This window comes from Sinohyriopsis cumingii, chromosome 19 (genome assembly GCF_028554795.1).
Source record: "Sinohyriopsis cumingii isolate HCF-2022 chromosome 19, ASM2855479v2, whole genome shotgun sequence".
NCBI classification, from domain to species: Eukaryota; Metazoa; Mollusca; class Bivalvia; order Unionida; family Unionidae; genus Sinohyriopsis; species Sinohyriopsis cumingii.
The window spans coordinates 64,793,611-64,809,788 of NC_142979.1; the positions used below are offsets into that span (position 1 = coordinate 64,793,611).

Consider the following 16,178-nt stretch of genomic DNA (forward strand, 5'->3'; position numbering starts at 1 on the left):
CTGTATGACAGGGAAAAACTCTAACTCATAAAACATTTCATTTGAAGTACTGTTTATACCCACTTATAAGATGAGTCCAGCTGCAAACTACACAGACCCAGATCTGCCATCACATAATGTGCCAGCATATCTGGGTCTTTGCAGTTTGTTAGGAATAATCAGTAGAACAAACAACATACACCATGATCTGAAATACATAATGCTATGGCAGATATGTATGCATGTATGTATGTATGTATGTATGTATGTATGTATGTATGCATGTATGCATGTATGTATGTGTATGTGTGCATGTGCATGTATGTATGTATGTATGTATGTATGTATGTATGTATGTATGTATGTATGTATGTATGTATGTATGTGTGTGTGTGTATGTATGTATGTATGTATGTATGTATGCATGTATGTATGTGTATGTGTGCATGTGCATGTATGTATGTATGTATGTATGTATGTATGTATGTATGTATGTATGTATGTGTGTGTGTATGGATGCATGTATGTATGTATGTATGTATGTATGAATGTGTGTGTGTGCATGTATGTATGTATGTATGTATGTATGTATGTATGTATGTATGTATGTATGTGTGTGTGTATCTGTGTATGTATGTATGTATGCATGTATGTATGTATGTATGTATGTATGCATGTATGTATGTATGCATGTGTATGTATGTATGTATGTATGTATGTATGTATACTGCCACCATGACCACATGATTGTAATATTTTTTTTAATGTCCATTACCCATATCTGATACACTGTCAGTCTTTTTTCTATCGATGGCCTCAAACTATACTCCTTCATATAAACTTGATACCTCCAACGATACCATTCAAACTTCCTAGTACAAAATATGACTAAGTACACCATACCAGAGAGAAGATATCAATGACTCGTGTGTATCAATCTGGTATTGTACAGCAACTATAGACATGTATGTATGTATGTATGTATGTATGTATGCATGTATGTATGTATGTATGTATGTATGTATGTATGTGTGTGTGTGTGTGTGTATGTATGTATGTATGTATGTATGTATGTGTGTGTGCATGTATGTATGTATGTATGCATGTATGTATGTGTGTGTGTGTGTATGTATGTATGCATGTATGTATGTATGCATGTGTGCATACATGAGTGTTTGCATGCATATGTATGTATGTATGCATGTATGTATGTATGTATGTATGTATGTATGTATGTATGTATGTATGTATGTATGTATGTATGTATATGTTGTATACTGCCACCATGACCACATGATTGTAATCTTTTTTTTAATGTCCATTACCCATATCTGATACACTGTCAGTCTTTTTTCTATCGATGGCCTCAAACTATACTCCTTCATATAAACTTGATACCTCCAAAGACACCATTCAAACTTCCTAGTACAAAATATGACTAAGTACACCATACCAGAGAGAAGGTATCAATGACTCATGTGTATCAATCTGGTATTGTACAGCAACTATAGACATTTCCAACATTTCCTCCAAGTCCGGTTCATGCTTGTTTGCATCAGAAAATGTATTTCTAATATTACAATCATTTTTATTCAACTACAAACAAATCTAAACAAAATATGTCTGGAGGTCATGGTTGTCACTACAAACATGGTATTTACTGTCATCAATATGGTGTATACAGAAAGTCCTCAAAATGTTGCATAGAGTGTCACCAATATGGTGTATACTGAATGTCACCAATATGGTGTATACTGAATGTCACCAATATTTATATATACTGAATGTCACCAATATTTATACTGAATGTCACCAATATGGTGTATACTGAGTGTCACCAATATGGTGTATACCGAATGTCACCAATATTTATATATACTGAATGTCACCAATATTTATACTGAATGTCACCAATATGGTGTATACTGAGTGTCACCAATATGGTGTATACCGAATGTCACCAATATTTATATATACTGAATGTCACCAATATTTATACTGAATGTCACCAATATGGTGTATACTGAGTGTCACCAATATGGTGTATACTGAATGTCACCAATATGTATACTGAATGTCACCAATATGTATAGTGAGTGTCACCAATATGGTGCATACTTGTTCTTCTTGTTGTTGTTGTAGGGTTTAATGCCATTTTTCAGCACACGATAGGCTATACATGGCGGCCAGTATTAATGGTGGAGGAAGAACCTGGGAAAACCCCGGAAAGAACCACCAACCCACAAGAAGCTACTGTCAACCTTTCTCACATACCCACATTGGCTGAATCCGAGACTCAAACCCATGCAGACAGAGGTGAGATGGCGGTGATCTGTAAAGGAGAGCGTTTTATACCAATAGGCCACTCGGGGCCCTTATGGGTATACTGAATGTCACCAATATGGTGTATACTGAATGTCACCAATATGTACACTGAATATGCTTTGCATTTTTATGATTGTATTGTCAGATTAGAAAATTTAAGCATCATCTGCATTCATCTGAAAACTGACAAACTTAAATGGTTTTGAGAGAAAAAAGTACCTCTCTTTTCAATAGTAAATGTGACTTGATCTTATTCTGCCATACAATTTATGATCCAAATAAGCATTCATGTAATGTGACAATGATATAATAGCAACCATTCCCACCTTGCAATAGCAACCATGAGCATACCGCCCTTTACAATAACAATCATGACCATACCCTCCCTTACAATAGCAACCATGATCATACACCCCTCCATATCTGGTGGCCAAGTGGTTAGAGCATTCGCCTCAGATGCAGGAGGTCACGGGTTCAAATCCCGGCTGAGTCAAACCAAAGACATCAAAATGGTACTAACAGCTGCCTCGCTTGGTGCTCATCAAAGAGGTTAGTGTTAAGACTGGTCAGCCTGGTGTCAGAATAAAGGGACTGGGTTGGACATGATGCTACATGTCAGCAGTACGATGCCCCAGTGCAAGATTTCATTATAAACTGCCACACTGCAGACATCACAGCGATACGACTGAAAAATTATTAAAGCTACATTAAAATCTCCAAATCACACGCACAGGCCTCCCTTATAACAATAACCATATTAAAGGGTATTATAGTGAGAGAGTGTTGTATGTTCCCTCTAAAAAATCCTAGTGTTGACTACTTGAGCTCTTTAATAGTAGTTGGTGTCACTCAACATCTCTTTGTCTGGTTTACTATTTAAATACACTATGTCCTTCACTAAAAGGGAGTACAGTGTAAATCTATTCAGGACTAAATTATTCATCAACAGAAAATCTCGACCACAAATACCATATGTACTTTTTTATAAGTCAAGTCCAACTGCAAACTGCATGGACCCAGATCTGCCATCACATAATGCACCAGCAGATCTGGATCTGTGCAGTTTGTTAGGAATAATCAGTAGAACAAACAACATACACTCTGATCTGCAGGCATGTTATGCTATGGCAGATCAAGATCTTTGTTGTTTGCTGTATGACTCAAGTTTTAAGTGAGTACATATAGTACCAGGTATCTTAATGGCAAGAATGAAGGGCACAGTAACAACACCATGATAAAGTAACAATGAAGGGTATTATAAAAATACCATGACAGAGTAAGAATGAAGGGCATTGTAACAATACCACGATAAAGTAAGAATAAAGGGCATTGTAACAATACCATGATACAGCAAGAATGAAGGGTATTGTAAAAATACCATAATAAAGTAAGAATGAAGGGTATTATAAAAATACCATGATAAAGTAAGAATGATGGGTATTGTAACAATACCATGATACAGTAAGAATGAAGGGCATTGTATCAATACCACGATGCAGTAAGAATTTTAGCAATACCAGGATACAGTAAGAAGGAAGGGTATTTTGACATACCATGATATAGTAAGAATGAAGAGTACTGTAACAATACCATGGTATAGTAAGAATGAAGGGCATTGTAACAATACCATGATACAGTAAGAATGAAGGGCATTGTAACAATACCATGATATAGTAAGAATGAAGAGCATTGTAACAATACCAAGATATAGTAAGAGTGAAAAACATTGTAACAATACCTTGATACATTAAGAATGAAGAGCATTGTAACAATACCATGATATAGTAAGAATGAAGGGCATTGTAACAATACCATGATACAGTAAGAATGAAGGGCATTGTAACAATACCATGATACAGTAAGAATGAAGAGCATTGTAACAATACCATGATAAAGCAAGATTGAAGGTCATTGTCATATACCATGATATAGTAAGAATGAAGAGCATTGTAACGATACCAAGATATAGTAAGAGTGAAGAACATTGTAACAATACCTTGATACAGTAAGAATGAAGAGCATTGTAACAATACCATGATACAGTAAGAATGAAGAGCATTGTAACAATAACATGATAGAGTAGGAGTGAAGAACATTGTAACAATACCATGATACAGTAAGAATGAAGAGCATTGTAACAATACCATGATAGAGTAGGAGTGAAGAACATTGTAACAATGCCATGATACAGTAAGAATGAAGAGCATTGTAACAATACCATGATAGAGTAGGAGTGAAGAACATTGTAACAATACCATGATACAGTAAGAATGAAGAGCATTGTAACAATACCATGATAGAGTAGGAGTGAAGAACATTGTAACAATACCATGATACAGTAAGAATGAAGAGCATTGTAACAATACCATGATAGAGTAGGAGTGAAGAACATTGTAACAATGCCATGATACAGTAAGAATGAAGAGCATTGTAACAATACCATGATAGAGTAGGAGTGAAGAACATTGTAACAATACCATGATACAGTAAGAATGAAGAGCATTGTAACAATACCATGATAGAGTAGGAGTGAAGAACATTGTAACAATGCCATGATACAGTAAGAATGAAGAGCATTGTAACAATACCATGATAGAGTAGGAGTGAAGAACATTGTAACAATGCCATGATAGAGTAGGAGTGAAGAACATTGTAACAATGCCATGATACAGTAAGAATGAAGGGTATTTTGACAATACCATGATACAGTATGAATTTTAGCCGTACCATGATATAGAAAGAATGAAGGGCATTGTACCAATACCATAATATAGTAAGAATGAAGAATATTGTAACAATACCATAATATAGTTAGAATGAAGGGCATTGTAACAATACCATGATATAGTAAGAATGAAAGGAATTGTACCAATTGTACCAATACCATGACATAGTAAGAATTGTGACAATACCATGATATAGTAAAAATGAAGGGAATTGTAACAATACCATGATATAGTAAGAATGAAGGTCATTGTCATATACCATGATATAGTAAGAATGAAGAGCATTGTAACAATGCCATGATAGAGTAGGAGTGAAGAACATTGTAACAATACCATGATACAGCAAGAATGAAGAGCATTGTAACAATACCATGATACAGTAAAAATGAAGAGCATTGTAACAATACCATGATACAGTAAGAATGAAGGGCATTGTAACAATACCATGATAAAGTTACAGGCATTGTCATATACCATGATATAGCAAGAATGAAGGGCATTGTAACAATTCCATGATACAGTAAGAATGAAGGGCATTGTACCAATACCATGATATAGTAAGAATTGTAACAATACCATGATGCAGTAAGAATCATAACAATAGCATGATACAGTAAGAATAAACGGCATTGTAACAATACTATGATATAGTGAGAATAAAATGCATTGTAACAATACCATGATACAGTAAGAATGAGGAACATTGCAACAATACCATGTGTGTGTGAGTGTGTGTGTGTGTGATTTGGATTTTTAACATAGCTTTAACATTTTTTAGTCATATCACTATGATGCCTGCAGTGTGGCAGTTTATAGTGATGTCTAGCACTGAGGCATCATGCCGCAGACATGTAGCATCATGTCCCACCCAGTCACATTATCCTGACACCATGTCAGTTCTCACACTAACCTCTTAATGCTGAGTGCCAATCGAGACAGCTGTTAGTACCATTTTTGTAAATCTCTGGTATGACTTGGCCAGGGATCGAACCCATGACCTCCCGCATCCAAGGCAGACACTCTAACCACTAGGCCACTGGAGCTGTGTAACAATACCATGATACAGTAAGCATTGTAGCAATATTAGGATATAGTAAGAATGAAAGACATTGTAATAATACCATGATTTAGTAAGAATAAAGGGCACTGTAACAATACCATGTATATTAAGAATGAAGGGCATTGTAACAATACCATGATATATTAAGAATGAAGGGCATTGTATCAATACCATGATATAGTAAGAATTGTAACAAAACCATGATACTGCAAGAATAAAGGACATTGTAACAATACCAGGACACAGTAAGAATGAAGGACATTGTAATAGTAGTAAAAAAATATAATGAATTGTAAGATTATCAAGATGTAATAAGAATTGTAACAATACCATGATATTGTAATGATAAAGGACATTGTAACAATACCAGGATACAGAAAAATTCTAACAATACCATGATATAGTAAGAATGAAGGACATTGTAATAGTAGCAATAAATAGTATGAATTGTACGAATATCAAGAATTGTACCAATACCATGATACAGTAAGAGAAAAGGATATTCTAACAATACCAGGATACAGTAAGAATTATAACAATAATAATAATAATAATAAATTTGTATAGCGCCTAATCTTTAGAAGCTCTAAGCGCTTTACAACATTAGACAACACCTATAAGATAAGAAACATAATAATATTATTAAAAAAACAAACAACATGAAATTAGAAAAACATTAAAAAATAAAAAACATGCTGAGAGTATTTCAGGTAGGAAACATTATTAGGTCCTTAAGTTTGTTAATGCAGTCGAAATAAGTGAGTTTTGAGATCCCTCTTGAATGTGATCACTGTGTCTTTGTGTCTAAGTTCAGTGGGCAATTTATTCCATGTTGCTGGGCCCTGGTATGCAAAAGAACGCTGTCCATATGACTTTGTTTTCATAGTGGGAATAATGAGTATACGATTGTCAGAAGAGGAGCATAAGTATCTTGCTGGTGTGTACACATGGGTGAGGTCAGATGTCAGACTGAAGTCCAACAGTGAAATGTAGCACAGAGAACAAATTTTGTGTTTGATTCTGGATCGAATGGATAGCCAGTGTAGGGTACAGAGCAGCAGGAAGGTGTGCTCTGATCATGGTACTCTAAGTATGATCCGAGCAGCTGTGTTTTGAACTTTTTGAAGTTTCTGGAGTAGATATTGAGATGAACCAGACAGAATTGAGTTACAATAGTCCAGTCTTGAAAGTACTAATGAATATACAAGTGTTTTAGTGGCATCAACTGAAAGATATTTGCGAATTGAGCTGATGCGTCTCAGCTCAAGATATGCAGCCTTGCATATGTTCATGACATGTTGGTGCAATGTAAGAGTACTGTCCAGAGTAACACCTAGGTTTCGTACTGATTGTGTGAATCTAATGTTGGCATTGCTGATATTTATTGTTTGAGGTAAAGGATGTGAATGAGAAAGTCTTTGTGTTGTGATCAGAATGGCCTCAGTTTTATCATCATTCATCTGCAGCTTGTTACAAGTCATCCATGATTTCACATCAGAAATGTGCCTCTCTACACCTTGGATGGTAGCATCAACTTCAGCTGGGTGGCTAGATTTGTATATTTGGGTGTCATCAGCATACAACTGGTGAGACACTGGATGATGATCTATGACACTTGTGAGCAACTGAGTGTACAGAATGAAGAGAACAGGTCCAAGGTCACACCCCTGTGGAACACCACAACATAGATCAACTGGGTTGGAGTGTATTCCATTTGCAGATACAATTTGTGTCCTGTTGACCAAGTAGGACTTAAACCACAGTAAGGCTGTATCATGAATGCCAAACACATGCTGGAGACGGTGAAGTAATATATCATGGTCTATTGTGTCAAATGCTGCAGACAAATCAAGGAGGGTGAGGACTGTAATCTTTCCACTATCCAATGCAGAGAGAATGTCATTAACTACGTTTAGAAGAGTAGTTTCAGTACTGTGGCAAGGACGATATGCAGATTGTACACTGCTAAAAGGACTATTTGAATTTAGATGAGATACAAGCTGGGATAGAACAACCTTTTCTAAGATTTTTTAAATGAATGGGAAATTAGAAACTGGGCGGTAGTTCTTTAAATCATTATGGTCTAGTGTTGGTTTCTTCAGCAGAGGCTTTACAATGGCAGTTTTGAAAAATGATGGGAATTCCCCAGATGAGAGAGAGGTATTAATAACATCAGTTAGTGAAGGCAATACTGGATCTAAGCACTCAAGCAGCAGTGATGCTGGAATTGGATCAAGTTCACATGACTTTAGTGCACTCTTCATCAGGATTGTACGTACGAAATCCATAGAGACAGGTTCAAATGCTGCTAATGGTTGCCGCTCAAATTCTGTATCCCAAATGTATGGTGACAACGAGTCAATTGAAATTGTGGTGTCAAGCTTATCTCTAATGGTTTGTACTTTGTCACGGAAGAAATTTGCAAACATGTCCGGAAGGTCGACTGGAGAGAAGGTAGTTGGAAGTGGTGTTGATTTGTTCCTTGACATTAGCTTGTTAGTAATCTCGAAGAGTTCTTTGCAGCTGGAACTTTCCATGATCTTAGTAGTGTAGTGGGCTGATTTCGCTGCATGGACTATATTTGTGACATTCTTCTTAGCGACTTCATAGATTTGCTTATGATTAGTGAGTCTTGGTGGAAAGCCAGGGCCTCTCAGCTTTATGGTGGTCTATTTTAGCAGTGTGAAGCTGGTCCCTAACATTGCTATACCATGGAGAACACTTTTGAATTGATACTCTGCACTTGGTAGCTGGGGCATGTTTGTCAAGTAATGAACGCAGACAGTTATCGAGTTGTTGTGCGGTAGGAGGTAAGCAAGTTGTTAGGTTAGCTTGGATGTCGTGCATTAGTTTGGTCTATTTATGATACGGAGGTTTCTCTTATTAGCAGATAAAGGTGGAGGGTTAGGGACTGATACGTCAAGATGGCATATAATGCAGAGGTGATCTGATGCAAGGTCATGGGATACCAGGGAGGACCGTAGAATGTTATCATCAGGTCTATGAAGAATCCAGTCTAAAATGTGACCATGTTTATGGGTGGGTTGGTTAACTGACTGTTTGAGGTTGAAAACATTAATGGAATCTATGAGTTTTGATGTATTTGAGTTTCCGGGACAGTCAAAGTGAAAGTTGAAATCTCCAAGAATAATCAGGTTGCCACCTGTCAAATTTCCATAGTCCAGGAGATTCGGAAACTGCTCCAAAAAGAGAGAGTCAGCCAGCTTGTTTTTTCTACTAGGAGGAGGGTGGTATAGGCAGAAAAAATGGACTGACCTTTGCTCCAGTGTGAGTGTGGTTTGGACTAGTTCAAACGATGTGTGGTCAAAACTGAATGTTGTGGTATAGTTAAGATGTTTTATCATGGAGTTCTTTGTGATGACAGTAATTCCACGTGGGAACGACTTGATGGAGTAACCAGTGGGTGTTAGATCTGCACATCTCATTGCCTGATGTTTTCAGCCATGTTTCTGTCACGAAAAATATGTCAACATTTTGGTCATTGATAAAATTAACTATTCCTGTGTGCTTTTCCAGTGGTCCTACTGACTGAGCATTGAATAATGCAATGCGCAGAGGTATTTCTTGGATAGTTGACACAAAGGCTGACGAAATTAATTGGGATTTGAATTAGGTTATCTAAATTAACGGTCGAAAATTTTTTAAATGGTTGTGCAGAAATAAGGGAGATAACTGGAATTCTTCTTCCTGTTCTACGCCGGCCAGCTTTGAAACAAAGTTTCTTTTTCGCTTCTGTTTACATTTAGGTAATGATGAATGTAGTCGCAGTTCATTTAGTCTAGAGCACAATGTAGTGTGGAGAGCCAAGGAGTGAACATTTAAAGCAATTAATGAGGGTCCATCGTAGCATAAACGGGTTGACTGGTGAGTATCACGTGATGGCGGTTTGTTCAAAAACAGTGGAGCAAGACAGCTGATAAAAAGTCTAATTATTCTCATTTCCATAACAAGGAGATGAAGAAACACATACAAATTTAACAGCCAATACATAATGAACACAATAATGAAGATGAAAACAGGCAACAAGCACAAATATCATGAAAATGGCACTAAAAAATGGAACAGCTGCTTTAAGCCGGTTAAGCGATAGTGGCCATCTTGTTTCTTGTAACAATACCATGATACAGTAAATATTGTAACAATACCATGATATAGTAAAAATGAAGGACATTGTACAGTAGCAAAAAGAGTATGAATTGTAAGAATATCAAGATGTAGTAAGAATTGTAACAATACCATGATATAGTAAGAATGAAGGACATTGTAACAGTAACAATAAATAGTATGAATTGTACGAATATCAAGAATTGTAACAATACCATGATACAGTAAGAAAAAAGGATATTGTAACAATACAGTAAGAATTATAACAATACCATGATACAGTAAATAAGGTAACAATACCATGATATAGTAAAAATGAAGGACATTGTAACAGTAGCAATAAATAGTATGAATTATAAGAATAACAGGACGTAGTAAGAAATGTAACAATACAATCATAAGGTAAGAGTTGTAACAATACAATCATATAGTAAGAATTGTAACAATATAATCATATAGTAAGAATCGTAACAATACCATGATACAGTAAGAATGAATGGCATTGTAACAATACCAGGATACAGTAAGAATTATAACATTACAATCATATAGAATTGTAACAGTACCATGATATAGTAAGAATGAAGGGCATTGTAACAATACCATGATATAGTAAGAATTGTAACAATACCAGGATATGGTAAGAATTGTAACAATACAATCATATAGTGAGAATTGTAACAATACAATCATATAGTAAGAATTGTAACAATACAATTATATAGTAAGAATTATAACAATATCATGATACAGTAAGAATGAATGGCATTGTAACAATACCAAGATACAGTAAGAATTATAACAATACAATCATATAGTAAGAATTGTAACAGTACCATGATATAGTAAGAATGAAGGGCATTGTAACAATACCATGATATAGTAAGAATTGTAACAATACAATCATATAGTAAGAATTGTAACAATACAATCATATAGTAAGAATTGTAACAATACAATCATATAGTAAGAATTGTAACAATACCATGATATAGTAAGAATTGTAACAATACAATTATATAGTAAGAATTGTAACAATACCAGGATATAGTGAGAATGAAAGACATTGTAACAATACCATGACAAAGTAAGAATTATAATAATACCATGATATAGTAATGACAAGCTATATATGATAAAAATGTAAAATAGCTAAGGTCATCTATCATATATGAAAATCTGATAAATTTATGAAAACAGATATGTGTGAAGTCATTAAAAATAGATTTTCAAGTGAGTGCTAATGCATTTGTAGATGTTGTAATCACGCTACATAACTAAAACAAAGTTGGTTGGTTGAGCTTATTTGATTTTCATGGATTCAGGGTTCATAACACAATGATATTTCAGAGGATTCATGAGGATATATAGCAATCAAAATAATTGTCAGATATCATTACCACATATACTCACAAGTTGGATCCAGCAGTATACTGTACAGGGCTGCCTAGATCTACCACAACATAAAATTACAGCAGATCTGGGTATATGAAATTTGTGTGGAACAATCAGTAGAACAAATAACACAGACTCTGATCTGCCAAAACATTATGACATGGCAGGCCATGGCCTATGCTGTTTGTGGCTGGACCTGACTTAGAAGTGAGTATATTTACAAGACAAGCCCATGGGCTTATCATTGGAAACAGTGTATTATTATTACAGACCCTGCTCTGCCAGAACATTATGGTATGGCAGGCCATGTAACTGGTGTATCAATTTGCACAAATAATTTTAAATCACCTTTTGAAACTACAGCTACTATGTACATGACTTCATCCAGGCAATATGAGATGCTTATAACAATGAATCAATATATCTGGTAAAAACTAATACATATTTATTATTTACAAATTTTTAAAATAAAAGCTGTACACAATAATTCAATATTAAAAGCTTAGACAAGAAAAAACAACCCCAAATTCAATAAAATGTTTTATCTTGCCTGTAGTCTAATCTACCTTAAAAAAATCCCTGCAAAAATACTGTTACTGTAGATGTAGAAATCAAACAGGAGTCTCTCAATTCAAGTGTCTAAATTAAAAAGGGGCAATAACTCTTTCAAACACTGATAAAAAATATCTTGATAATCACATTCAACCTAGATAGTGTACACATAAATCTCATATCATATTTTGATCCTGATAAATCAAGGTTTACTCATTTTGTCCTAAAATGAGGACAAATATGACATACAGATTATGTAAAATGGTAAATTAGGGAGTACCAGAAACAAAACAATGAACCTGAATCAGTCTTCACTTGATAACATCAAGACTTACCAAAAGCAGTATTTTGTCAAAAGATGCTCTGTATATTTTGAGGCTTGATATGTTCAGTTTTTTCAAATGTATTCAAAATTGAACAATACTAATTAGTGTTCAATATCAGTTAATCAGAATTAATACCAACCAAGTAAGTAAATAGTGTTCTAGTGATGGCAAGTATTTATCTGGTTAGTACACACATACATAATTTGGAACAAAAAAAATCCCCTTTACATTCAAGTACTGGTCTGAACAAGTGTCACTGTATTAATATAAATAAAATAGTTATAATAATTATTATATGCTTTTAAATTTAGTACCTACATAGGGAATAAGATCTTTACTAAACACTAACATTACTGGTCAAATTATTGACAGTATGTCATACTTTCAGATGAATACTAATGCTACAATTAGTAATTAAAAAAATTACACATGCAAATTTCTTATTTCTTATACTCATGCAATCACTGTGACTAACTAGAAATGGTTAGATGAAATAATATTTTATTAAATGTGACCTGTAATTGTCCCATGCAACTTGTAGAACCAGGATACTGTTGAACTAAAACAAGAAACAACTTTATAGTCTATGCTTTTTAATTCTTATACAAATTGATAATCTTTTGGTTATAAATACAATAAAATTCTGTTTATTCAAACCCTTAACAGCCAGATCATGATGGTTTCTAAGCCGAACTAAACCTTCATTGCCTGATGTTATCATGCAAATTTAACATAATACTCTTATAACCAAATGCTGGTATATCTAAATGAAATGGGAGTCATCTGGGCTGCATGGATAAAAGGACTTCTACTGAAAACTATGTACAGAAAGCCCTTACCTGCAGTCTGTATTCTCTGGTTGTTAGTGTTGAGCCAATCAAGGTTGGTCTCTATCTCAGGCACAAAGTATGGGGAGCTGGAATCATAACACTTCCTATGGGCACGTGGATTCTTTGCACTGGAAGCTGCAGAAAATTGACAATAGTCCATGTAAGGCAATAATGTAATACCATAATGACATAAATCAGTGGTTCCCAAAGTGGGTAGTACTTCCCTTTGTTGGTGGGGGGGCAGGATTACCAAGGGATGGTGGGTGCTAATGCTGAATAATGTTTTTTATGGAGTAAGGTGGGGGTACTGAGGATAAGGGGGCAGTGGCCTGAAAATGTTGGGAACCACTGACATAAATCATTAAACATAGCCTTCTCCCTTTAATCTTTAGTAAATCATGGCAAATGAAAATGCTGGAATACACCAAATGTAGAACAACAGTCTTAATTCTAATGAAGTTATTGAAAAATGTTCTATTTATGACAAAAAAGCCTAGACAATTTGAAATTTGATTATGTAAAACTAATAGTAATAACAGCATGATCAAAGGCCTCACTCACAGAAATCTGGACAGGTGTACTTTAAACAGACTGTGCAAAATAAATGTGAATTGTCCAACAATCAGGGGCCATAACTCCACAATATTATGATGTGAAAATAGTAGCAATCAAACTCATACAAGAATTGATCAATACATGTATACAGCTGCCCAACAAATACATTTAAGACTGAATGATAAGCTGTTAAGCTGCAGAAAACAAAACTGAAAAGGACAGGCAATCAGAGGGAGGATTATGTAATTAACTGAATATACTCAGTGCTAATGTTTTAATCTCTTGGGAGATCTTCACAATAAAAATATGCATTCTATGTCCAATGACAAGCCAATAATTCTTGGTAAAATTATGCTAAAGGCACCAAAATAGAACAGTACGGGCAAATAAGAGGTCAAACATGCACTACCATATGTACTCGCTTATAAGACAAGTCCAACTGCAAACTGCACAGACCAAGATCTGCCAGTGCATTATCTGTTAGATTTGGGTCTGTGAAGTTGTTAGGGTAATCAGTAGAACAAACAACATAGATCCTGATCTGCTGTCACATCAGGATCTCTGTTGTTTGAAGTTTGACTTAACTTGTAAGTAAGTATATATGGTACTTTATGGTGTTGAATGCTGACAATTTAACTTTTCTGAGATTTTATCAGTACAATACTGCATACAAAATTTTGGTTTTATTGCAATATTTCTTGGTAATGGTATGCTGGAGAAACAAAAATGTAGACAGGAAACATAATCAGGGGCCATAACTCCCAGTGGTCTACTAAGGTACTTATGATGGATACATTATTATAGTTATTTAAAAGATGTGAAGATAGCATAGATCTGAATGATCCCCCATGTAGATTTTGTACACTCACATGAGTACATGAGAATGCCTAGGTATTTCCCTGCCTCCATCATTGGAGTCATGTTAAATTGACTGTGTTACAGCAAAGAGCACTTTATTTTGGGATGCAATACATTGAAAACTATAATTCAAACAGTATTATGGGATCCATGATCAGACTAGTGTTGTATCAGGGAGTATGTGATAAATAGACATCTTATAGTGGGGGACCAATGAACATTGTATTGATAAACTTGTCTGAGATCTAATTACAATAATATCAACCTGTATGTCAAACTTGCAAAAAAAATCATAAAGTTATAATGCATAAGGCCAAGTCTAGCTTCAATAACACTCAGAAGCAATACTCCACTAAATGATGACATAAAATGTTGTTAATTGAACTAATTAGAGATATTTTTATATACAGCTAAATATTAAATTTGATTGCAACCTAATCCTCCCCATATAAAAGTTAAGCTAAATATAGAAAGATCGACAATGCTGAGGTTCATTGATCCATTTTATTAAAGCTTCCCAAAACAGTATTTACTACTCTGTTATCTGATTGGACACACCAATAAAAAACTTATCCAATCATATTTTTCATTACATTTATGACGGAAGATAATTATGTGCAATCATAACTACCTTTACTGATAATAAACACATGTTGCATGTCAGTTTCCCCAACTGAAAATTTTAAAACACAAGTTTTTCTTTTGAGTCAAGGAATGTGGACATTATGGAAATCACTGTATTAAACAGGAAATGTGTACCAAGCTCTCAGTCATCAACAGATTCTGCTTGCTAATGGCAGTAACTCTTTCACTTTTCCACAAGATGGCACTTGTTGAAAACACTCTGGGCTATTTGTATACTAGTATAGTAAAGGATTAACAAAATGAATCCATGACCTTTGATAACAGTTACTGTGGCATTAACCAACTCAAACTGAATTTGTAATTCCAGTCAATCACATTTCACCCTATGTTGTAAACATAGTTGAAATGGGTAACAATACACAATAATTCATTCTTGTAATTTACAATTAGACCAGATTATCAGTCCTTCCTTTCTGTAAAAGATCTGATATTCCAACTTATAAACAAATTAATCAACTTAATTAATTGCTGGCTTTTTGGCAATCCCAGTGGACTGCTTTCAAATAACTTACTGACAAGGTAGATTACGTCAGCATACAAATGCATCTACACAAAAATCATGTTAAAGTATTTATTTCTGATGCTCTGACACCTGGGTGAATGTCATAATGAAAACAAAATACACAAAAGCCAAAGCATTATTCTTTTATTCCATCTTTAATAAACTTTGGTATATGTACTGAACATTCATATTACTTTATTTTTTTTAATTTTTAAAAACCTTTTCTTTGCATGTACAGGTTATTCCCAGATATGTTAGGTACCATGGGCTTACCAGAACAGTGAATCATTTATTGTTCAT

At 34.6% G+C, this 16,178-nt stretch overlaps 1 protein-coding gene across 2 annotated transcripts in view; it reads right to left on the reverse strand.

Moving 5' to 3' along the window:
* The window catches only part of LOC149775858 (uncharacterized), a 107,263-nt gene that overhangs the window by 35,570 nt on the left and 55,515 nt on the right, over positions 1-16,178 (reverse strand). For both annotated transcript variants that reach the window (XM_089944112.1, XM_089944111.1), the window contains exon 6: positions 13,328-13,453. In XM_089944112.1, the coding sequence (XP_089800238.1) occupies positions 13,328-13,453 (126 nt within the window). The remainder of the gene's footprint in view (positions 1-13,327; positions 13,454-16,178) is intronic.